At 53.6% G+C, this 23,038-nt stretch overlaps 1 protein-coding gene across 1 annotated transcript in view; it reads right to left on the reverse strand.

Moving 5' to 3' along the window:
• The window catches only part of TMPRSS5 (transmembrane serine protease 5), a 212,337-nt gene that overhangs the window by 137,638 nt on the left and 51,661 nt on the right, over positions 1-23,038 (reverse strand). The window contains exon 3 of the mRNA XM_069614237.1: positions 14,582-14,689. Within this exon, the coding sequence (XP_069470338.1) occupies positions 14,582-14,689 (108 nt within the window). The remainder of the gene's footprint in view (positions 1-14,581; positions 14,690-23,038) is intronic.

Below are 23,038 nucleotides of genomic sequence, written 5' to 3' on the forward strand. Positions count from 1 at the left end.
TGCAGGGGGACATGAGTGGGGTCCTGATGGAGGGTGCCCCTGCACTGCTGGGGGGGTGGGGGTGGTGGGAGACATGAGTGGGGGCCTGGTGGAGGCTGCCCCTGCACTGCTGAGGGGTGGGGGTGATAGGGGACATGAGTGGGGGCCTGGTGGAGGCTGCCCCTGGTGGCTGGGAGTGATGGGAGACATGAGTGGGGGCCTGGCGGAGGCTGCCCCTGCACTGCTGGGGGGTGGGGGTGATAGGGGACATGAGTGGGGGCCTGGTGGAGGCTGCCCCTGCGCTGCTGGGGGTGGGGGTGGTAGGAGACATGAGTGGGGTCTGGTGGAGGCTGCCCCTGGTGGCTGGGGGGTGGGGTGCAGGGAGACATGAGTTGGACATGAGTGGGGGCCTGGTGGAGGCTGCCCCTGCACTGCTGGGGGGTGGGGGTGATAGGGGACATGAGTGGGGGCCTGGTGGAGGCTGCCCCTGCACTGCTGGGGGTGGTGGGAGACATGAGTGGGGGCCTGGTGGAGGCTGCCCCTGCACTGTTGGGGGGTGGGGGTGCAAGGGGACATGTGTGTGGTCCTGGTGGAGGGTGCCCCTGCACTGCTGGGGGGTGGGGGTGGTGGGAGACATGAGTGGGGGCCTGGTGGAGGCTGCCCCTGCACTGCTGGGGGGTGGGGGTGATAGGGGACATGAGTGGGGGCCTGGTGGAGGCTGCCCCTGCACTGCTGGGGGTGGTGCGAGACATGAGTGGGGGCCTGGTGGAGGCTGCCCCTGCACTACTGGGGGTGGTGGGAGACATGAGTGGGGGCCTGGTGGAGGCTGCCCCTGCACTGCTGGGGGGGTGGGGGTGGTGGGAGACATGAGTGGGGGCCTGGTGGAGGCTGCCCTTGCACTGCTGGGGGGTGGGGGTGATAGGGGACATGAGTGGGGGCCTGGTGGAGGCTGCCCCTGCACTGCTGGGGGGTGGGGTGATAGGGGACATGAGTGGGGGCCTGGTGGAGGCTGCCCCTGCACTGCTGGGGGGGTGGGGTGATAGGAACATGAGTGGGGGCCTGGTGGAGGCTGCCCCTGCACTGCTGGGGGTGATAGAGGACATGAGTGGGGGCCTGGTGGAGGCTGCCCCTGCACTGCTGGGGGGTGGGGGTGGTGGGAGACATGAGTGGGGGCCTGGTGGAGGCTGCCCCTGCACTGCTGGGGGGTGGGGTGCAGGGGGACATGAGTGGGGTCCTGATGGAGGGTGCCCCTGCACTGCTGGGGGGGTGGGGGTGGTGGGAGACATGAGTGGGGGCCTGGTGGAGGCTGCCCCTGCACTGCTGAGGGGTGGGGGTGATAGGGGACATGAGTGGGGGCCTGGTGGAGGCTGCCCCTGGTGGCTGGGAGTGATGGGAGACATGAGTGGGGGCCTGGCGGAGGCTGCCCCTGCACTGCTGGGGGGTGGGGGTGATAGGGGACATGAGTGGGGGCCTGGTGGAGGCTGCCCCTGCGCTGCTGGGGGTGGGGGTGGTAGGAGACATGAGTGGGGTCTGGTGGAGGCTGCCCCTGGTGGCTGGGGGGTGGGGTGCAGGGAGACATGAGTTCGACATGAGTGGGGGCCTGGTGGAGGCTGCCCCTGCACTGCTGGGGGGTGGGGGTGATAGGGGACATGAGTGGGGGCCTGGTGGAGGCTGCCCCTGCACTGCTGGGGGTGGTGGGAGACATGAGTGGGGGCCTGGTGGAGGCTGCCCCTGCACTGTTGGGGGGTGGGGGTGCAAGGGGACATGTGTGTGGTCCTGGTGGAGGGTGCCCCTGCACTGCTGGGGGGTGGGGGTGGTGGGAGACATGAGTGGGGGCCTGGTGGAGGCTGCCCCTGCACTGCTGGGGGGTGGGGGTGATAGGGGACATGAGTGGGGGCCTGGTGGAGGCTGCCCCTGCACTGCTGGGGGTGGTGCGAGACATGAGTGGGGGCCTGGTGGAGGCTGCCCCTGCACTACTGGGGGTGGTGGGAGACATGAGTGGGGGCCTGGTGGAGGCTGCCCCTGCACTGCTGGGGGGGTGGGGGTGGTGGGAGACATGAGTGGGGGCCTGGTGGAGGCTGCCCCAGCACTGCTGGGGGTGGGGGTGCAGGGGGACATTGTGGGGTCCTGGTGGAGGGTGCCCCTGCACTGCTGGGGGGTGGGGGTGGTGGGAGACATGAGTGGGGGCCTGGTGGAGGCTGCCCTTGCACTGCTGGGGGGTGGGGGTGATAGGGGACATGAGTGGGGGCCTGGTGGAGGCTGCCCCTGCACTGCTGGGGGGTGGGGGTGATAGGGGACATAAGTGGGGGCCTGGTGGAGGCTGCCCCTGGTGGCTGGGGGGTGGGGGTGGTGGGAGACATGAGTGGGGGCCTGGTGGAGGCTGCCCCTGCACTGCTGGGGGGTGGGGGTGCAGGGGGACATGAGTGGGGTCCTGATGGAGGGTGCCCCTGCACTGCTGGGAGGGTGGGGGTGGTGGGAGACATGAGTGGGGGCCTGGTGGAGGCTGCCCCTGCACTGCTGGGGGGTGGGGGTGATAGGGGACATGAGTGGGGGCCTGGTGGAGGCTGCCCCTGGTGGCTGGGAGTGATGGGAGACATGAGTGGGGGCCTGGCGGAGGCTGCCCCTGCACTGCTGGGGGGTGGGGGTGATAGGGGACATGAGTGGGGGCCTGGTGGAGGCTGCCCCTGGTGGCTGGGGGTGGGGGTGATAGGGGACATGAGTGGGGGCCTGGTGGAGGCTGCCCCTGCGCTGCTGGGGGGTGGGGGTGGTGGGAGACATGAGTGGGGGCCTGGTGGAGGCTGCCCCTGGTGGCTGGGGGGTGGGGGTGCAGGGAGACACGAGTTGGACATGAGTGGGGGCCTGGCGGAGGCTGCCCCTGCACTGCTGGGGGGTGGGGGTGATAGGGGACATGAGTGGGGGCCTGGTGGAGGCTGCCCCTGCACTGCTGGGGGTGGTGCGAGACATGAGTGGGGGCCTGGTGGAGGCTGCCCCTGCACTGCTGGGGGAGTGGGGGTGGTGGGAGACATGAGTGGGGGCCTGGTGGAGGCTGCCCCTGCACTGCTGGGGGTGGGGGTGCAGGGGGACATTGTGGGGTCCTGGTGGAGGGTGCCCCTGCACTGCTGGGGGGTGGGGGTGGTGGGAGACATGAGTGGGGGCCTGGTGGAGGCTGCCCTTGCACTGCTGGGGGGTGGGGGTGATAGGGGACATGAGTGGGGGCCTGGTGGAGGCTGCCCCTGCACTGCTGGGGGGTGGGGGTGCAAGGGGACATGTGTGGGGGCCTGGTGGAGGCTGCCCCTGCACTGCTGGGGGGTGGGGGTGATAGGGGACATGAGTGGGGCCTGGTGGAGGCTGTCCCTGGTGGCTGGGGGGTAGGGGTGGTGGGAGACATGAGTGGAGGCCTGGTGGAGCCTGCACTGCTGGGGGGTGGGGGTGGTGGGAGACATGAGTGGGGGCCTGGTGGAGGCTGCCCCTGCACTGCTGGAGGGTGGGGGTGATAGGGGACATGAGTGGGGGCCTGGTGGAGGCTGCCCCTGGTGGCTGGGGGGTGGGGGTGGTGGGAGACATGAGTGGGGGCCTGGTGGAGGCTGCCCCTGCACTGCTGGGGGTGATAGGGGACATGAGTGGGGGCCTGGTGGAGGCTTCCCCTGGTGGCTGGGGAGTGGGAGACATGAGTGGGGGCCTGGTGGAGGCTGCCCCTGCACTGCTGGGGAGTGGGGGTGATGGGTGACATGGGTGGGGGCCTGGTGGAGGCTGCCCCTGGTGGCTGGGGGTGCAGGGGGACATGCGGTGGTGGGCAGTAGTGCAAGGTGACATGTGGGTTGGCTGGGGGGCATGGCCATGGTGGATGGGGTGCCTGCAGGACATGTGCAGGGTAGGCCCCTGTGGTGTGGGCCACCTGCAGGGGCCGTGGAGGGTGTAGAGGGAACACCTGGGAGGACCCACACGTGCAATTCACGTGTGGTGCTCCCCGCGCACCCCTGAAATACACGTACCCTGCTGCTTTTGCGTGTGATACTTCCCTCGCACCCCTGAAATACACGTACCCTGCTGATTTTGCATGTGATACTTCCCGTGCACCCCTGGAATACACGTACCCTGCTGTTTTTGCGTGCGATACTTCCCGCGCACCCCTGGAATACACGTACCCTGCTGTTTTTGCGTGTGTTACTTCGCACGCACCCCTGATGTACACGTACACAGGACAATCGCGTGTGGAACTTCCCGCGAACCACTGAAATACACGTTCCCCGCTTGGCGTTTGCTGTTTGCCAGCCCTGTGAACTGGTACAGGGTTAGCGCAGCCCTTTGCGATGATTTGGGGATTTTGAAGGCTTTTCCTTGCGCTAGGGCGTTCTTGGGGGCGTAACTGGCGCTGCTGCAGGGTCGCTGCGCCACGGCTGGTTTCGGAGGCTAAAATCCATGAATATGCTGTGCGATGAAAAGGATTTTTTTGCACGCGGCTGGCGCAGTGTATCGCACGGGGACACTGTGCGCCAGCCGCGTGCGCCATGTTTGTGTGAATTTCTATGAATTACCCTGTTAGACTCAAGGTTTCTTGATTAAATAATTATTTATTAATTGAACAGTTTTAAAATAAGGCTTCTTTAGAAGGGGGCAATTGGCAACAATCAAATACACTTCAAAGATACACTCATTCCGTTTCAGTAAGTAGATACCCTTTTGGGATGACACAGACACACACAGGAAAGGTCAGGGAAGGAAACAATGGTTAACACATTTCTCCAAACTGGTAAGTACTTTACAATCCCCCAATGAAATATAGGTTAACCCATTCCCAGCAATACAAGTAAGGTATGTATGACTTATTGAAGGACAGGTCAACACAAAGTCAGAGGGTAAGAAGAGTCTACAGGGAGCCAGGGCAGCCAATGTCAGTTGAGCTAAGTCTAGGAAAGCGGAGGCCGGAAGCTAGCACAAAAGTCTTGCACAATGTTAAAGAGTTTTGTAGCAAAAAATAAATAAAAAAATATATTTCTTTAAAATCACTGTTTGGTCACAAGCTGGGAGGCTTGAGAGAAGGAAAGATGCAAGCAACTCTGCAACAGGCAACACATGCAAGTCTCCAGTGAGAGCAAGCACGCTACACACAACCAGAGTCAAGTACCCCTAGTTACACAGTACCTTGAGTCTGAAGAAAGGGATCCAGCTGGATTCTGTTCCCGTTGTAGTCCTGCAGATCCTGTTCCTGGGCCTCAGTCATGGTGATAAGAGAAGAGGGAGGACATCTGGGGACTCTTGCACTATGGTGTGTAGGTCGGCGGCAGGAATGGGCACAATTCAGATCAGTAGCACTTCACGGTTTCAGCTACTCGCAAATAGCATTACTGCGGTTCTTGGACACTTTATGGGCTCCCCTTGCTTCTGGGGTCCAGCACTCTGTTGAGGTGGCTCAGGCTTGGGCAGTCCTGCTTCGAGGGAGTCCGGATGCACTCAATTCTGGTGTTCCTGTCCCCTGGCACTCGGTTCCAGCAGCAGCGAAGACTTACAGCCAGCAGGGAGAGGGGTTCCAGTCAAGTTCGTCTTGGGGTCAGTTGGTCCCACCTATCCAAGGGAAGAAGTTATCAGTTCCGGGCTCCTCTAGTTGATTCGAAATATGGAGTTTCAGCACTGCAGCACGGCTTCACCAGGCAAACCAACAGTTCAGGAGGGTGCAGTAAGCTTCTCTTCCAGTTTATTCTTTGGTTCCTTCGTCCAGTGGTCGACTCTGCCTTCCATGCAAATGAGCTCGGCTTTCATGCAAGTTTCCCCGATTCATTCGCAGCCTAGCTGTCACTCACAGTAGGGTGGCTGCCCTAGGACAGCCAGCCAGCCCATCACCTTTGGGTGCATTCCTGTAACCAAGGAGACTCAGCACAAGGAGTTTCGGGAACCTCCCTCACTTCTCACCAGACACGCTGAAGCCAGGAGGTGGGCTTCACCAGTGAATGCGGCCAAAGACAAAATGAACAAAGGGACCAAACCTGGTTTGGTGCACAAAGTAAATCTCATGAAGGACTGAACAAACAACAAATTGAGAAAAAAGAAGAAATGGGCCATTTTGACAAAACGGGCAAAATACTGCAGTTGAGGATTCAGCCTGCGGTAAAAATGCACAATGGTAGGAAAATTAAACCACACCCACCAGACATTAAATGTAGTAAGGGTAACAAACAATTTTACATGATAAGGTAGATAAAGGGAATACTAAGTAACCCCTCTGCACTCCACATAAAATGGGGTGTGCTGGGTCTACAAAGAGAAAAAGGTAAGTAAAGTCAATTTCACTTTCCTATTCTTGGAAACAGTAGTTTATCCAAGAGAAGGTATTTAAACCTTAACAGAAATCCAAAGGACTTCTCTGTGACACTGCGCTGAAGGTGCTGTGTGTCACAATACAAAATGATGATGCCTATGTTTGTCAGACTCCAAAACCAAAAGAAAAACAGGGTTCAAATCACAGAAAAATATGAGAGTGAGAAAAAGGACTCACTCCAGGATAATAATTTAAAGTCCTAATGTCCAGCAAGAGCTGGGGGTCTCAAAGGTAGAAGGGAATTAGCACAGAAATTAGAATGTTCCCCAACATATTGAAGTGTATTTTTAGACTTGTGCATTTCGCCACGTCAATGAGATGTTTCATAGTCTGCCCTTGGATGGATCTCAAGTGATGCAAGAACTGAGGTCATTGAGGAGCGAGATACTATTAGCCAAAGAGGAGGCACGCAGCGTGGTGCGGTACAATAATCTCTAGATTCCTAGTCTCGACCGGTCATGGTGCATAAGATGTACCTGATCACACTAGGACAGGCCCATCACAGCTTCTGCTGAATGCGATAAATGGTATCTGATAAATCCCGGCTTTGGTCACAAAACTAACCATTGCCTCTGAGAAATCTCGGGCCAGAGGGACAATGCAAGAAAGCTTTGTAGTGGTGTTGCTACTTGGTCACCAGGTGCATCCTAGTTCATTGTACCGGTAGGTTTCTGGGTGGTTTGTGTTGAGGGCAAGTGAGGCAAAAGTATCCAGAAGGGAACTTTGTGTGTCCCTAGTTTCTGGATGGATGGACTGGGTCCTGTGACGAACCCAAGGGTTACGTTCCGATTTTTCATCAAGAAAACACTGCCCCAATTATTAATTCAGGCTGTGACCAAGAGACGTTCAACATTTGCCCCAATACAAATGGTGCTTTAACTGGAACGAAGAAGCCTTGCATGGATACCGCCAAAAAGTATCAGCAGTGTTCTAGTTGTTATGGAGCAAAGAAAGCTGACCCGGCAATAAAAACAAACCACAAACAGAAGTCATGTTGTTGTAGCAGTGGTAGTGAAGGTGACGACGGAAAAGCCAAAGGAAAATGGAGGAGGCACCCCGATAACCGGGGCAGGGGCCTTCCTCCTTCCGCTCTCTCTTCCCTCCCCCCCTCGGGGGCAGGGGAGAGGGCAGGAAGAGTCCAAAGAAGCGCCAAGCGCGCCAAAAGCCTGCGAAGGGCCAACAATGGAAAGGGGAGGAGCAAGGGATTCATAAGCAGCAGGCGCCCGGCACAGGAGCACTTGCAGCTCTTCCAGCAACCGGGCGCCTGCTGACCAGGAGAGGATTTCGTTTGGGGATATCATTTTTCGTTCGTGATGCCGTGATCCTGTGATGCTGTGGCTGCTGAGGTGTGTTTCCCGACCCAGAAAGATGAAGAGTTCCGGTGTCGTGACGATTTCAAGTGGAGGAGCGGATCGCGTTACAGCAAGGAGTATGCGTCGGGTAAGGAGCCGGGTGGGGCTCGGCCTGAGTCACCCCTTTGGGCTGCTCGGTCACAGCCCAGGTGCCGGTAGTGCTACGGGTCATATAGGCGGGGGTTTCCGTTTTCGAAGTAGCGGGGGTCGGCGGTCAAGGTTATAGGAGCTGCAGCAGGGGCATAAAGTTTTAAGAGCAGGTGAAGCGGTGGCGGGCGCATATAGGGTTAATGCCGTGGCTATCGGTCTGGGAGCGCCTCTGTAATTTAGTGCCATTAAGGAAGAGGCGTGTCGCATGAAAAACTGATCCACAGGCACAGAGAGGGATCTGGTTATAGCGTCAGTAATGGGTAGTTAGGAGCTAGTGTTGAACGACTGACATGGTTTGAAACCGAGCCTATAAATGCTTCTTACCAGTATGAGTTCATCGCGGATTCCTAGATATGCGAGGAAAGTTGGTTGATAAAAGGGACAGCAGCCTCCGCAGTTAAAACGTAGACGAACATTTATTATTCATGGCCTTAGATGTGCTGCTTGGCGAGGTGCTGCTTATTGAAGGGGTGTCATGCTCTCTGAGCACAATGCGCCCCCGCGCCGCGTGGTGCCCCTATCAGAGGAGTGCGGCGTAATGCCGCGAATTGCCCGAAGTGTAATGGGATGGCTGGCTATATGGGCTTTGCCGGCAAGATAAGGGATGGTGCAATCAGGAAAGTGAGGGATAACTTGTGCGGTATGTGTTAAAACGGTATTATTGGGGGTAGAAGCAGTAGAATCTGGTATCGGGCCCCACATATCGACTGGCCTGATTATGTGACGGTGAGTCGGGCACCCTGCTCCGAAAGCGCTTCGCCCTCAAGCCACTTGCGAGCACAGAAGCAGCATGTTGGGGTGGCAGCAGGGTGTTCATGTTCAACATCCCAAGTGTGTGAAGCTGCGTTAGAGTAGCCGTTGTGGGAGCATTCTCGGTAAGGAAAATTGCTAGAAATGTCTGATTTAGTTGCAATAATATGAGCTGCAGGAGAGCGTGCGTTTTGTTTTACATATTGCACCTGGGGTTGTCGGGCTAGGTGTATGGATCGTATGCCCACCCAGGTCACACATGTGGGGAATGTTGCAGTTGGGTTTGGGGTGTACACAACACGCTGATCAGGCAGATGGTTTATGTTAACCTTTTGTCGGCTCCGATCGCTTAGGGTCTGCGAGGGCTTCAACAAGCACTGTTTACACATCCCAGAGAGAAATACCTATGTGTGCTAGAAAGCGATGCATCTATTCTTCAGTTGCGGTGGTGCCGATGGTAGTATGAGTGTCAACTGGTTTATGGTCGCATGAACGGTTATGGGCGTCACGAGTTTGACAATGCGATTCTGCTTTTAGGGAGTATGCGGTACAGGTCAGGGCGAGGATTGCACTTCATTGCAGGGGCCCGGAGTGTTCACATTATTCAGGATAACCCAATAATGAGGTAAACGCGAGCGGGTTGCACGGCCATCCACCTTTAGCCAAAATTGCCCCTGGGGGGCACAGGCGAGGTAGAGGTCCCCCCTTTTTGTAGGGTATGTCACTAATAAGGGGTTAGTTAGCACATGGGGCATTAACGATGTGGTGGATGGGATAAACTCAAGGGGCAAATCAGGCAAATGTACAGTTGTATCAAGAGGCATCTGCAGTATAGTAGGACTTGTGTTTTCTTGGTCCTATTGTTCGACTATGGAATTTCTCTGGTCGGCCCAGCGTTTGGTTTTCTACTGCTATTTCTTGATTGCAGGGCGGAAACTTATTAGCCGGTCAAGTGGCACAGCGAGTAGAGCGCTCGCTTTGACATCTGTGCAGAGCCTGTTACCGCAGGTTCGAATCCCGGCGGGGCCAAACTCTCAGCCTTTCATCCTTCCGAGGTCGATAAATGAGCACCACATACCGTGGGTAATAATAAACAGCGCTGAAGGTTCGAAGCGCTATATAAATGCCTAATTATTATTATCAGACAGGATGCCTTTGCTTAGGGAGTTATTGCTTGTGAAAGTACACGGTGTGGGGCGCTGTGAGTCAAGGGCCGGTTTTCGAAAGTGGATTAATTTACCACAGTTACAAGAGGGGAGGGGCGCGGCATGTGTCATCAAGGGAATATTCCTTGTTTACAGCCAAGTTCCAACTTGTCTTATGTGTCGCTTTTATTTTGGCCAGGCTGAGCGACCCACTAGCAGCGAGGTGATGTTGTGCGGCCAGGGAAAGTATGGAAGGCTTCAGCCGGGGGACTAACATGTGTAATTTCGACGGCGGAAATACCACTAGATAGTGACTGTTTTTAAACCGCAGCACTTTCCCGTGCAGCTGCAAATCGGAGGGTTAAAGCTTTTGATTGGGCCACAGTGTACCTGGGCGGAGAGTTCTGGAAGGATCATATCTCTGGTGCGGTGCTATCGCAACTGCCACATGGGGCAGGGGTTGGTGGTACAGCTGCTGTTTCTGTAGAGGAGTGGGGTTTAAGGCTTTCATTGTAGGTGACAGCTGTACTCTTGGGAAAGATAGGGCTAGCCACCAGTAGAGCTCCAATAAAGCAGCTAGTGGTACGGGTTTGGGGCGGTTGGAAGGACAAGACGCCCCAATGGCGGTCAATGTAAAGTTAGCAAAAGTATCTGGAATTTTGGCGAGGGTAAAAGCGCTCGGACACACAATGTGGGAAAAGGGGACAAACAAGTCCTTGGTGGGGACATGATATCACGTTGCGCCGTTATTTGGTTCCGCAGGTGCTGCTCGGGTGGCTGGAGGTGAAAAACGATTAGGTAGTTTAGCTAATTGTAGTTATGTGCAGTAACAGTGGATTAGTTATCAGCCACGTGGGTGACGGCATTTGTTTGTGTTTTGTGGTAGCAGCCACAGAGGTGACACAGGGGCTACAGAGTGTTCAAATGGGTCAACTGAATTCGCAAGTAACTGGTAGGGGTTTGCAGTGAGGGACTCTATTACGGAACTCACTTGGTGGCCCGTGAAGAGACGTTGCGGTAGACAACTTTGTAGTGCAGCAGGCGTTTAAGGGAATTTCCAGCACACAAAGGTGGTTGGTCGGGAGTGGCAAGGCATTGCAAATTTGGAGGACATAAGAGTGAGTGTACCTAAGTGAATAGGGCTAATCAGGGGGATGTACAAAGCGTAGAGGTGAGGATAGCTCAGGAGGAGCAGGCTGGCCTTGGAAGCAAGACGACACAGAGCAACATAGGTTTGATCCCATGCTAGCGCTGGAAAACCTCGGGGTATTAAGCGCATTAGAAAAAACCTATCCTCCTACCAACGTTCCAAATGATATAAAGCAGGTTAGGAGAGGATGGGAGAATAGGCCGGGGAGGCAATAAGGGCACGGAGGTAGATGGATACCCTTGTAGGCAACCCTATCTGGGCAGATTCTAGTGGGCATGGGATGGGACATATCTGAATTGGCCAAGGGGTGAAGGTTGTTGGGGCACTCAGGTCAGTGGCTGATCCACCAAGGCCAATGCACAGTAGGGCATACCCTACAAAGCAGATTGTCCAGGTTGGGTCATGGTGGGGTACCTTATCACTGCAGGGCCTGATAGTTGCAAGGGCATTGATGCGGGGGAGAGGGCTCAGGCTAACCATTGGGCTGCAGAAGTGGCCACGAAAGTTACTAATACACAACGCAATTTATGGGGGCTTGCGCACGTGGGTCAGTTCGGTGGAATCAATATAACACCAGTAGTATGTGGCAAAAGGTGGGATAAGTTTTGAGCCAAAAGACAAGTCAGTAGGTACAGTAACTTCATGTATAGACTCCACTACTCGGGAGTCGGACCAGCGCCTCTTGGGAGCCTAAAAACGGCAGGGGCGTCTGGTGGTGGCAACGAGGGCTCCGCTTCCTCGAACAAAATGGCTTTCTCTCAGCCCGAAAACACCTGCAGGGGCAGGGAGGTATCAGGCACGGAGGGTTGAGAGAGTTGTGTCTAAAGGAGATGGTTGGGCAAGGAACGGAGTCGGACCACGGCAGGGGCGTCTGGTGGTGGCAACGAGGGCTCCGCTTCCTCGAACAAAGGGCGCTCTCTCAGCCCACAAACACCTGCCGGAGCAGGGGGGTATCAGGCGCAGAGGGTTGAAAAAGTGGTGTCTACGAAGGAGATGGTTGGACAAGGCAAGGAACGGAGTCGGACCAGCGCCTCTTGGGAGCCTAAAACGGCAGGGGCGTCTGGTGGTGGCAACGAGGGCTCCGCTTCCTCGAACAAAGGGCGCTCTCTCAGCCCAAAACACCTGCAGGGGCAAAGGGGTATCAGGCACAGAGGGTTGAGAGAGTTGTGTCAACGAAGGAGATGGTTGGGCAAGGAACGGAGTCGGACCAGCGCTTCTTGGGAGCCTAAAATGGCAGGGGCGTCGGGTGGTGGCAACGAGGGCTCCGCTTCCTCGAACAAATTGCGCTCTCTCAGCCCAAAACACCTGCAGGGGCAGGTGGGTATCAGGCATGGAGGGTTGAGAGAGTTGTGTCTCCAAAGGAGATGGGGTACACAGAACTTCTAGAGCTACTAAAGAGGAAAAGGGGGAGCCACGGTGGGCGGTAACCCACCTTTGGCGTGGCGGTGTTGTGGCGACCAATGATAAGAGACAGACTCCGAATGAGCCATTGCTAAACTGGAAGGGGCTTCGCTCGTTCTGGACAGCGCCTCCTGGGAGCCTAAACGGCGGGGGTGTCTGGCAGTAGCAATGAGGGCTCAGCTTCCCCCCAGCAAACGGCGCTCCCCCAGTCCGCAAATACCTGCAGGGGCAGGCGGTTCTCAGACTCAAAGGTCTTGGGGGAGTTGAGCCTACGATGGACATGGAAAAAAGGGGGAAGCAGGATGGGGAGCAGTCGCCACACCTTTGGAGCTATTTTCAATATCTGTTTGCTGTGGTTGTATATATGTGAAAATAAATCTGCGGCCTTGTTATGCCAAACAAAAGGAAAATGTCTCATGCAGCACCTTACTGGAGGGGAAGGAAAAAGGGGCTTGCAAGAATGAGATATTGGTGATGCATATGGCATAGCAAATGGACAAATGCCCAGGTTATAGCAGTAGCCTTGGAGACAGAAGTAGTAGTAGCAGCAGCAGCAGCAGTGGGAGCAGAGGAGAAAGTAGAGAAAAGGAATTGGAGGCGTGAGAGACGGAAAGAAGAGGAGGTGCAACAAGCAGAGTTGCTAACTTTATTTCTGCCAAGGCCGATGGGGGACCCCTATACAAGCCTGCAGAAACCAGGGCTTGTCAAGGTGGGCTGCTTGTGTCTTTATCCCGGGACTTGTGACGCCACGGGGGTAGGGCACAGCAAAGTCTGCGAAAAGACTGCTATAGAAATCGTATGCAAGGGAGAGCTCATGCCCGTGCGGAAAGGAAACTGCCTAATCCAAACGGCAAGGCATGCGACCTGGACTGGGTTGCACGAGGAAGAAAGAAAACTTCAGTGGAAAGCAGGACTTACCCACAATACCACAGCGAGTGGAGGTGTCGACCGAAAGGCCGAGCAGGGAGCACCGTAGCTGAGAGCCTCAGATCCTGGGGTCAGCTTCTGGCTACAGAGGTTCTACAGCTTCCCTCATAACAAACCGGACGCAAGGTGAGGGGGGGGGGGGACAGAAAGAAGTGAACGTGGGAAAAGGGTGCTGCATTAAAACCGATGAAGCTGCCTGGACGCAAGGTCTTCCAACGAGCGCAAAATCCCAGGGCGTCCATAACTATTGTATACAGGACCTGCCCAAAGAAGCTCTGCGATATCCTCTGGAGAGTAGTAGGAGGTGAAGGACAAAGGAGGAGACACCCAGGGCTTGGCAGTCTGGCGCAAGCAGCTTCTCAGGAGGAGCCCATGGCAAAACACGAATGGCCGTTGTGAAGGACTGAAGAGGCACGAAACAAAACAGCAAGCGAAGTGAGCAGATGTGAACACCGGCGCATTTGGTGAACCAAAGCTGGTAAGAAGACACGTTAATTCTTTATAAAATGTTACCTTGTCAGCAGAGGAAAACCAAAAATTGACCCCTACCAAAAGCGAGGGGGGCGGAATATCGCATAGGCAAAAAGGGAAGAGACGACCTTATACCTTAATCATCTGTGTCTATTCTTCCTCGTCCCAGTGATTCTGTGAATCGCATTTGACGCTAGTAGCCAACACCAGCTGTCAAAGGCTGAAAATCAGATACCAACACAGTTGCTCCCATAGAATGCCATACCCTTTTCAGAGCGGAACCCGAGAGATTGAGAATATTAAAACAGGAGAACAGATCAAGTTTGCCAAAGTTGGGAGGAGGCTCTTAAGCCCTTGTCCTACAGAAAGGAGCAGGAAAGCCAAGACCAGAGGAAGAGGGTTGTCCTCCTTGGCACTGAATGAGTGTCTTTCGCAACCACTAAGGAAGAAGTTCACTCCCTTAAAACTAATACACGGGTGTCACTGAGCCAAACGGGCCGTGAGGTACCCACAAAGAGGAAAGCCTGCAGGAAGGCAGCCAACATATTTTTCCTGTAATAGATTTTGAAGAACTTGAGTGCGGGGGTCAGAATAGGTTTTTGGACATCATGATAACGACTAGTCCAATGGGTCGTTGTGCTGAGGCAGGGAAACTGCTCAGAGTTGGGGCTAGTGCCCCACCCACCCCCCAACCGTCTCAGTATTTAAATAAAGTAATTGTGAACCACTTAAGCCGGTGTACGTCTCCTTACTCTGGTACACCACAGTCCGCCTTATACAAATTGTTGGGGGTGATGTAGAGGTGATCTATACGATACCAAAAAGAAACAGGGAAAAACTTGTTGCATTGAACTGTGTATAAATCACTATTGTTGTCCGTCAAGAAAAGAGGTGATCAACAGTTCAGAAAGGATCAGTGCTTCCCACTCAAGTTCATACGTACCCAGAAACCACAGTCCTATTGCTGCTCCAAGCAGAACCCCGATGGCGGCGATCATGGCCAGACCTCTTTTCACCGTGCAGTAGCTTTCAAGAGGAATTTTGGCTGCATCTGAATGAAAAGAGGTGCATGACGTCAAAGACTAGTACTCAAAGTGGGTTCTGCTCACAATAAAAAAATGCATTGCAATTATGGAAGCTAATTGGGCGAACAGAATTCTCCAGGATTCTGGTTTTCAAGCCAGGCAATAAAAAAAGAGAAAATTAAGTAGCAATTGCGTTTATAAAAACCCAATCTGGCCTTAAAGGGGTGGAGCCTGGGGAAACTGGGACCAGCACTACCAGCAGGTCTAGTATTACCAGCAGACTCCACCACTCGAAGTCAGACTTTAAGCACTGTTCAATTTGAGTCTTTCACTCGCCGATTTCTATTTTTTTATTTACGTTTTGGTGCTTTTTCTGTATTGCTAAATGTGTAAAATGTCTAGTCTGAAGCCTCGACAAGGCACCACTGCACTGCCCTAAAATTAGGCGACCTAATGCTGCAGAACGATAACACACTGTAGCACTAAACTACCCACGCAGGAACAGCAGCCCCCATTTACTGCCCTCCACCATCCCCAGCACAGGTATGTCCCATCCTTACTAAAAAAAAAACAATGAACAGCGAGAATCGTCCAAACTACGTCATTATCACAACGCATTGGTTCCAAAAATAACCTTTGCCTAAGAACAGTGCTCATCCTGTGTCTTTGCTTGGTGAATAGGTTCCTTGCTGCCTGCTGGGACCAACCCTGGGGGGGCTGCAGCATGACTCCTGGAAGCAAATTCTAGTGCTCCCAAATTACAGTACCAGCATCAGTGCGCTTCAGTCTTCGCCTATTAGTACTCATTAGAACCCTTTTCCTCTAATGTTATCGCAGACATTTATAACCAACCTGGAGACCTCACAATTTTTATCCAGTCCCTTCCCTCAACTTAAAACATTACAGCCCATGTGGAGGACGCCCAAAATAAGGATTGTTTCAAGGGCCAGGCTTGACCCAAGGACTGCTCAACCGCCTCAGTCCTCCACCTTTAAAAATATAACAGCTCGTAAATTCAATGCAGTCTCGATATAATCATCCGCCTGGATTTGGTTTGGATTACTAGAACTGGATAAGGAGCTTGCTCGCGGGGATCACATGCAACCATCCCACTCCCCCACTGTCAAGGGTATCGAGAATCTCCTCTTGATCCTGTAGGATCTCGGCCTCCCTTACTTCCCTTTCCTCCTCACCTCGTATTCCCCGGCGTAGGTTCAGGGTCTGGTTCTCCTTAGGCTTGGCTTTCCCTTTTTTTTGTAGATGAGAGCGGCCGAAGGAGGCCGCCACCGCGACACCCCAAGGGTGAGCGGTGGTGACCCTCCGCGGCCGCGGAGTTGGGGGGAAAAAAGCCAGAGGCTGAAAAAACCCCAGAGATCTGTAGATGAATCGTCTGTAGTAGGAAGCACTTGACACTTGCAGGAGCTGACTATCTGCTGGAGAAGAGGCACACACCCTTCCAGAACTGGGCAGCAGGCCTCCAAGGAGGAATCGCAGAGGCAGGTAAGAAATCGGAAGTCCAAAGTATCAGCAACAAGGTAAGAGGGCTAGGCAAGGCAAATCCGAAGTGTATTCCTGGGTACGGTACACAGAAGGAGCCAATAAACAAGAAAAGGCGAGTGGAGGAAGGTAAGTAAGAAAGGCGGAAGGATTGAAAAGACGGAAAGGCAAGAATAGTAAACAAAGGCGGGCGGAAGGGGAGGTAGGGAAACGGGAACGAAGTAATAGAGGGAAGTTAGTTAGGCGGTAGGACGGGAAGGGAATGGAGAACGGGAGCGAGGAAAGGGGGAGAGGGAGGAATCAAGAATCGGAGCGAGCTCCGGAAAGAGAAACCTGGGAAGGAGAGTACCTAGAGCCGGAGCGGGGTGACCGGAGAGGGTACAAGAAAACTAACAAGGAAGGGGGGGTTAGAGTACGGAAAACAAAACGGTAGCAGGGGACACGAGCACGAAAGACAAGCAGCAGCCGAAAACAGGAGCGTTGCAACGCACCCGAACACAGGAAGGGGCGGGCTATAACCTGTGTCGGGATACGTTGCTGAAAAGACTAGACCGCTGCACTGGGTAGAGGAAGCGTGATCGGGATATCCGTACGCCGCTTCCACCTATTCCAGAGCTTCCAGGCTCCCCGAGCCGTGACAGTATGCCCCCTCCTATGGTCCACCCCTCCTGGCTTGCCAGGGTGACTACGATGATATTTGCGTAACAAGAGGGGCGAGTCCAGATGTCCTTTAGGTTCCCAGGAGTCTTCTGATCGTGGGTATCCTTTCCAGTGGACCAGATACTCTAGACGACCCTTGTGATAACGTGAATCGCATATCTGAGAGACTTCAAAGATGTCGGTCTTTGGACTTTTTGGCACAGGAGAGGCAGTCTTCCTACGAGACCATTTGTCCTCATGAAAGTCTTTAAGCTGAGAAGAGTGGAAAACGGGATGTATACGATGTAATTGAGAGGGTAATTGTAAGCGGAAGGCCACTGGATTAATTATCTGGGTTATCTTATAAGGCCCTATGTATCTGGGAGACAACTTAGAAGGGCGCACCCACCTTGGCAAATATTTGGTTGATAGCAGAACCTTGGAATCCACGTCCCATTCAGGAACTGATCTCCGATGTTTGTTCGCCTGGTAACGGTGTCTGTTTTGAGCTTCCTGGAGCCCTAGTTTGGCCTTACGATGAGCTTCTTGGAGGCTTTCCGCAATGGATTCTACAGAAGGGACTGTGGATTCAATGCCGGTCAAAGGAAGTAAGGCACGGGGATGGTAACCGTAGGTGCAGAAAAAAGGACTCATACCGAGGGCTGAATGACAAGAGTTGTTGTACGAGAATTCGGCCGTCGGCAACAGTTGAACCCAGTTATCTTGGCGTTGATTGACGAAACACCTTAGGTATTGCTCAAGTGTACCATTTAGACGTTCAGTCTGGCCGTTTGATTGGGGATGGTACCCGGACGTTAAAGCCCTCTCGATGCCTAGTCTTTCGCAGAGAGAGGACCAAAATCGGGAAGTATATTGGCTGCCACGATCAGAGATGATCTTAGTAGGAATCCCGTGCAGTTTGAAAATGTCTTTTAGGAACACCTCGGCCATACTTGAAGCGGTTGGTATGCCTGGTAGGGGGGAAAAATGGGCCATCTTGGTGAATGAGTCAACGACAACCATGATACAGGTACAACCACTGGATTCAGGTAACTCTACGATGAAATCGGTAGAGACAGTGGTCCATGGACCGGTAGGTATAGAATCCGGTTCAAGCAGACCTAAAGGTCTTTGAGTGGAGGCTTTATTGCGTAGGCAGGTAATACATGACTGGACGTATAGCCTGGCTTCTTCCCTTATTCGAGGCCAGAAGAAATGGCGCAGTAGGAGTTCCTGAGTGTTGTAGATGCCACGATGACCTGCCACCTTGGCATCGTGGCACCAGGAAAGAGCTTTTTCCCGGAGAGAAGGGGTTGGTAGATACAATCTCTTGTCCACAATGTATAGGCCGTCTTGGATAACATAATTCTTCTTCTTCTTTAGACCGGTATCGGCCTCAAACCTTCCGGTAGAGTCTTCCTTGACTTGTTGTAGGAACGCGGATAACGTTCCTATGGTACGGGACTCAGGAAACCTTAGCTCAGGCTTGGTCTCCAGTTCCATAAGATAGTCACTACGTCGTGATAGGGCATCGGCTACTACATTCTGGTTGCCCGGAATGTATGTGATGTTAAAGTCAAACTGCGCGAAGAAATGCGCCCATCTTGCTTGTCTGGTGTTGTAGCATTCAAACTGGCGTAACACCTGGAGATTCTTATGGTCCGTTCGGAGTGTGAACGGGTGCATTCCCCCTTGGAGTAGATGACGCCACTCTATACAGGCCAATTTCATTGCCAGCAGTTCTTTCTCAATCACAGAGTAGTTACGTTGACTGGGATTCAAAGTCTTGGAATAGTATGATACCGGGTGTTCCTTCCCTTGGAATTCCTGAAGTAGGACGGCTCCCACAGCGGCTGAAGAGGCATCAGTTTCCACCACAAAGGGAAGGTTTTGATTGGGTTGACGTAATATAGGAGCCACACAGAAGGATTGTTTTAGCAGCTGAAAGTTTCTTTCTGCTTCGGTAGTCCACCGGAATGGCGAAGAGGTCTTTTTGAGGAGAGAGGTCATCGGGAGCACCAATTGGGAGAAGTTCGGAACGAACTTCCGATAAAAGTTCGAGAGTCCTAAGAATCTCTGAATGTCCTTCACAGAAGCAGGGGATGGCCACTCCAAAATGGAACTGACCTTGCGTGGATCAACGGCTATCCCTGCCGAAGAAAGAATGTATCCCAAATAGGGTATAGTTGATGCTGAGAAAACACATTTCTCCAACTTAACTGAGAGTTGATGGTCCTGGAGTCTGTGAAAAACTTCCCCTACGTGTAGACAGTGTTCTTCTTGGGTGCGAGAGTAAACCAAAATATCATCGAGATAGACGATGACCGAGTTGCCTAGGAGATCCGAGAAGAGCCTATCCATAAAGCGCTGGAAGATAGATGGAGCGTTGACTAACCCAAACGGCATCACCTGGTACTCGTACAACCCAAAAGGTGTCCTAAAAGCCGTCTTCCACTCGTCTCCGGTTTGTACCCTGAGCAGGTGATACGCATTGCGCAGGTCCAGTTTAGTAAAGACAGTGGCAGAATGTACGGCCTGAATGATCTCGGAGATGAGGGGCATGGGATAGCGATCTTTGATGGTGACCTTGTTGAGACCCCTGTAGTCAATACAAGGACGTAGTTCTTTGGTGTCGTTCTTGGGGATGAAAAACAATGATGCACCGGCAGGGGATTTAGAAGGTCTAATGAGTTCGTTGGCTAGGTTCTTGTCCAGGTATTCCTTCAAATGGTGTTTTTCCTGGAGGGTTAGCGGGTACAGGCGACCAAACGGAACCAAGGACCCTGGATGAAGATCAATGGCACAGTCTTCTGGCCTATGCGGAGGAAGATCCAGGGGGATCTTCTCTGTAACTACGTCGGCATACTCAGCGAGATAAGCAGGCAAACAATGGATAGTTTTGGGATCTTCACCACAAAAGGTGTGTACTGTAGAGAATTCTGTTTGAGGTAGACAGTTGGTCTTGCAAAAGGTGGATTGGAAACTCAAAACGTTCTCGGACCAGAGAATGGTAGGATTGTGTCTTCGTAACCACCCAATCCCGAGGATTAATGGGAAGTGAGCAGCCCTGATCAAGTCGAAAGACAAACGTTCAGAATGTTGCATGATGTGTAAGGCAAGGACTTCTGTAGTGTGCGTGATGAGACCCGAGCTCAAAGGCCTTCCGTCCACGCCTTCTACCTTTTGGTCTTCGGCCTTGGCAACACGGGAAATGCCTTGCCTTTCGGCCCAGAGAGTGTCCATGAAGTTGCCTGCGGCTCCGCAGTCCAACAGGGCTTGTGTCTGAATGGTAGTCTTGTTGATGATCAAGGTGACAGCCATAACCATAAGACGGTGGTCTTCGGTGCACTCTGGAGAAGTAACAGAAAGGGTGACAAAGGGACTAGCTTCGCTCCCTCGGTAATGCGTCCCCAGCTTTACCGAGGGTGTTCGTTTCCCGAACGCCTGGGTGGAACGTCGGGGCAATCCCTGAGCAGGTGAAGCGGCGATCCGCAATACATGCACAGGTTCCCTTCTCGTCTTCTTCTACGTTCCTCTGCGGTGAGAGGGGAACGTGTGGTTCCGATCTGCATAGGCTCTTCTCTTGTGAGACGAGTGGAGGTAGGGGGGAAGGAAAGAGAAGGGCCAGGGGGTATTGATGTACTGCTCTTAGTCTTGCGGCGTTCTGCCAGTCGGAAATCTATCCGGAGAGTAGCCGAGATCAGGTCAGCAAAGGTAAGAGGACGTTCTATCCTGGCTAGTTCGTCCTTCAACTCCTCACGCAGCCCCCTTCTAAAGATGGCATACTGTGCTTGTTCTTGCCATCCTGCTTCCGCAGCGATTTGCTTGAAGGAGGTGATATATGACATAACATCATTGTTTCCTTGTCTGATGTCTAGCAGATCTTCGGATGCCAAGTAGGTACTCTCGGTACGTAGAAACGTCTGTTTCATCAAAGTCTTGAAGGCCTCGTAATCTAGGAGGACGGGATCAGATCTGTTCACTAGAGGAGTGGCCCAGGCCAAGGCGTTACTGGACATATGGGTAATCATAAACCCCACCTTGGCGTGACCAGAGGTGAAAGTATGTGTACGGAATGAAAAATGCAGATGACATGCATCCAAAAATTCCTGGAGTTTCTTGGGGGTTCCATCAAATTTTCCCGACACAAGAGGTAAGGGAGGCAGGTCGGTGGACGGAAGATCTCGTTCTGCGATCCGTTGCTGTAGTGTAGCATTGGCCCCTTTAAGATTTTGCACTTCTAGGTTGAGGTTTTGAACTGCGGCTATCAGTTCTTGGATCTGTTGAGGGGAGGCCATGGCGGTATTGAGTGGCGTTGCAAACTGTCAAGGGTATCGAGAATCTCCTCTTGATCCTGTAGGATCTCGGCCTCCCTTACTTCCCTTTCCTCCTCACCTCGTATTCCCCGGCGTAGGTTCAGGGTCTGGTTCTCCTTAGGCTTGGCTTTCCCTTTTTTTTGTAGATGAGAGCGGCCGAAGGAGGCCGCCACCGCGACACCCCAAGGGTGAGCGGTGGTGACCCTCCGCGGCCGCGGAGTTGGGGGGAAAAAAGCCAGAGGCTGAAAAAACCCCAGAGATCTGTAGATGAATCGTCTGTAGTAGGAAGCACTTGACACTTGCAGGAGCTGAGTATCTGCTGGAGAAGAGGCACACACCCTTCCAGAACTGGGCAGCAGGCCTCCAAGGAGGAATCGCAGAGGCAGGTAAGAAATCGGAAGTCCAAAGTATCAGCAACAAGGTAAGAGGGCTAGGCAAGGCAAATCCGAAGTGTATTCCTGGGTACGGTACACAGAAGGAGCCAATAAACAAGAAAAGGCGAGTGGAGGAAGGTAAGTAAGAAAGGCGGAAGGATTGAAAAGACAGAAAGGCAAGAATAGTAAACAAAGGCGGGCGGAAGGGGAGGTAGGGAAACGGGAACGAAGTAATAGAGGGAAGTTAGTTAGGCGGTAGGACGGGAAGGGAATGGAGAACGGGAGCGAGGAAAGGGGGAGAGGGAGGAATCAAGAATCGGAGCGAGCTCCGGAAAGAGAAACCTGGGAAGGAGAGTACCTAGAGCCGGAGCGGGGTGACCGGAGAGGGTACAAGAAAACTAACAAGGAAGGGGGGGTTAGAGTACGGAAAACAAAACGGTAGCAGGGGACACGAGCACGAAAGACAAGCAGCAGCCGAAAACAGGAGCGTTGCAACGCACCCGAACACAGGAAGGGGCGGGCTATAACCTGTGTCGGGATACGTTGCTGAAAAGACTAGACCGCTGCACTGGGTAGAGGAAGCGTGATCGGGATATCCGTACGCCGCTTCCACCTATTCCAGAGCTTCCAGGCTCCCCGAGCCGTGACACCCACATCATGCGCTTCACATCTGCATACCTTCACTGACTTCCCTCTGCAACCATCCCCCCACATCTGAATACCATCACTGACTTCCCTCTGCAACCATCCCCCCACATCTGAATACCATCACTGACTTCCCTCTGCAACCATCCCCCCACATCTGAATACCATCACTGACTTCCCTCTGCAACCATCCCCCCACATCTGAATACCCTCACTGACTGCCCTCTGCAACCATCCCCCCCACATCTGAATACCATCACTGACTTCCCTCTGCAACCATCCCCCCACATATGCATACCGTCACTGACTTCCCTCTGCAACCATCCCCCACATCTGAATACCCTCACTGACTTCCCTCTGCAACCATCCCCCCACATCTGAATACCATCACTGACTTCCCTCTGCAACCATCCCCCCACATCTGAATACCATCACTGACTTCCCTCTGCAACCATCCCCCCACATCTGCCTACCCTCACTGACTTCCCTCTGCAACCATCCCCCCACATCTGAATACTCTCACTGACTTCCCTCTGCAACCATCCCCACATATCTGAATACCCTCACTGACTTCCCTCTGCAACCATCCCCCCACATCTGAATACCATCACTGACTTCCCTCTGCAACCATCCCCCACATCTGAATACCATCACTGACTTCCCTCTGCAACCATCCCCACATCATGCGCATCACATCTGAATACCCTCACTGACTTCCCTCTGCAACCATCCCCCACATCTGAATACCATCACTGACTTCCCTCTGCAACCATCCCCACATCATGCGTATCACATCTGAATACCCTCACTGACTTCCCTCTGCAACCATCCCCCCACATCTGAATACCATCACTGACAGCCCTCTGCAACCATCCCCCCCACATCATGCACATCACATCTGCAT

The sequence above is a fragment of the Ambystoma mexicanum genome, chromosome 9 (assembly GCF_040938575.1).
Source record: "Ambystoma mexicanum isolate Mex_15411 chromosome 9, UKY_AmexF1_1, whole genome shotgun sequence".
In the NCBI taxonomy this organism is placed as follows: Eukaryota; Metazoa; Chordata; class Amphibia; order Caudata; family Ambystomatidae; genus Ambystoma; species Ambystoma mexicanum.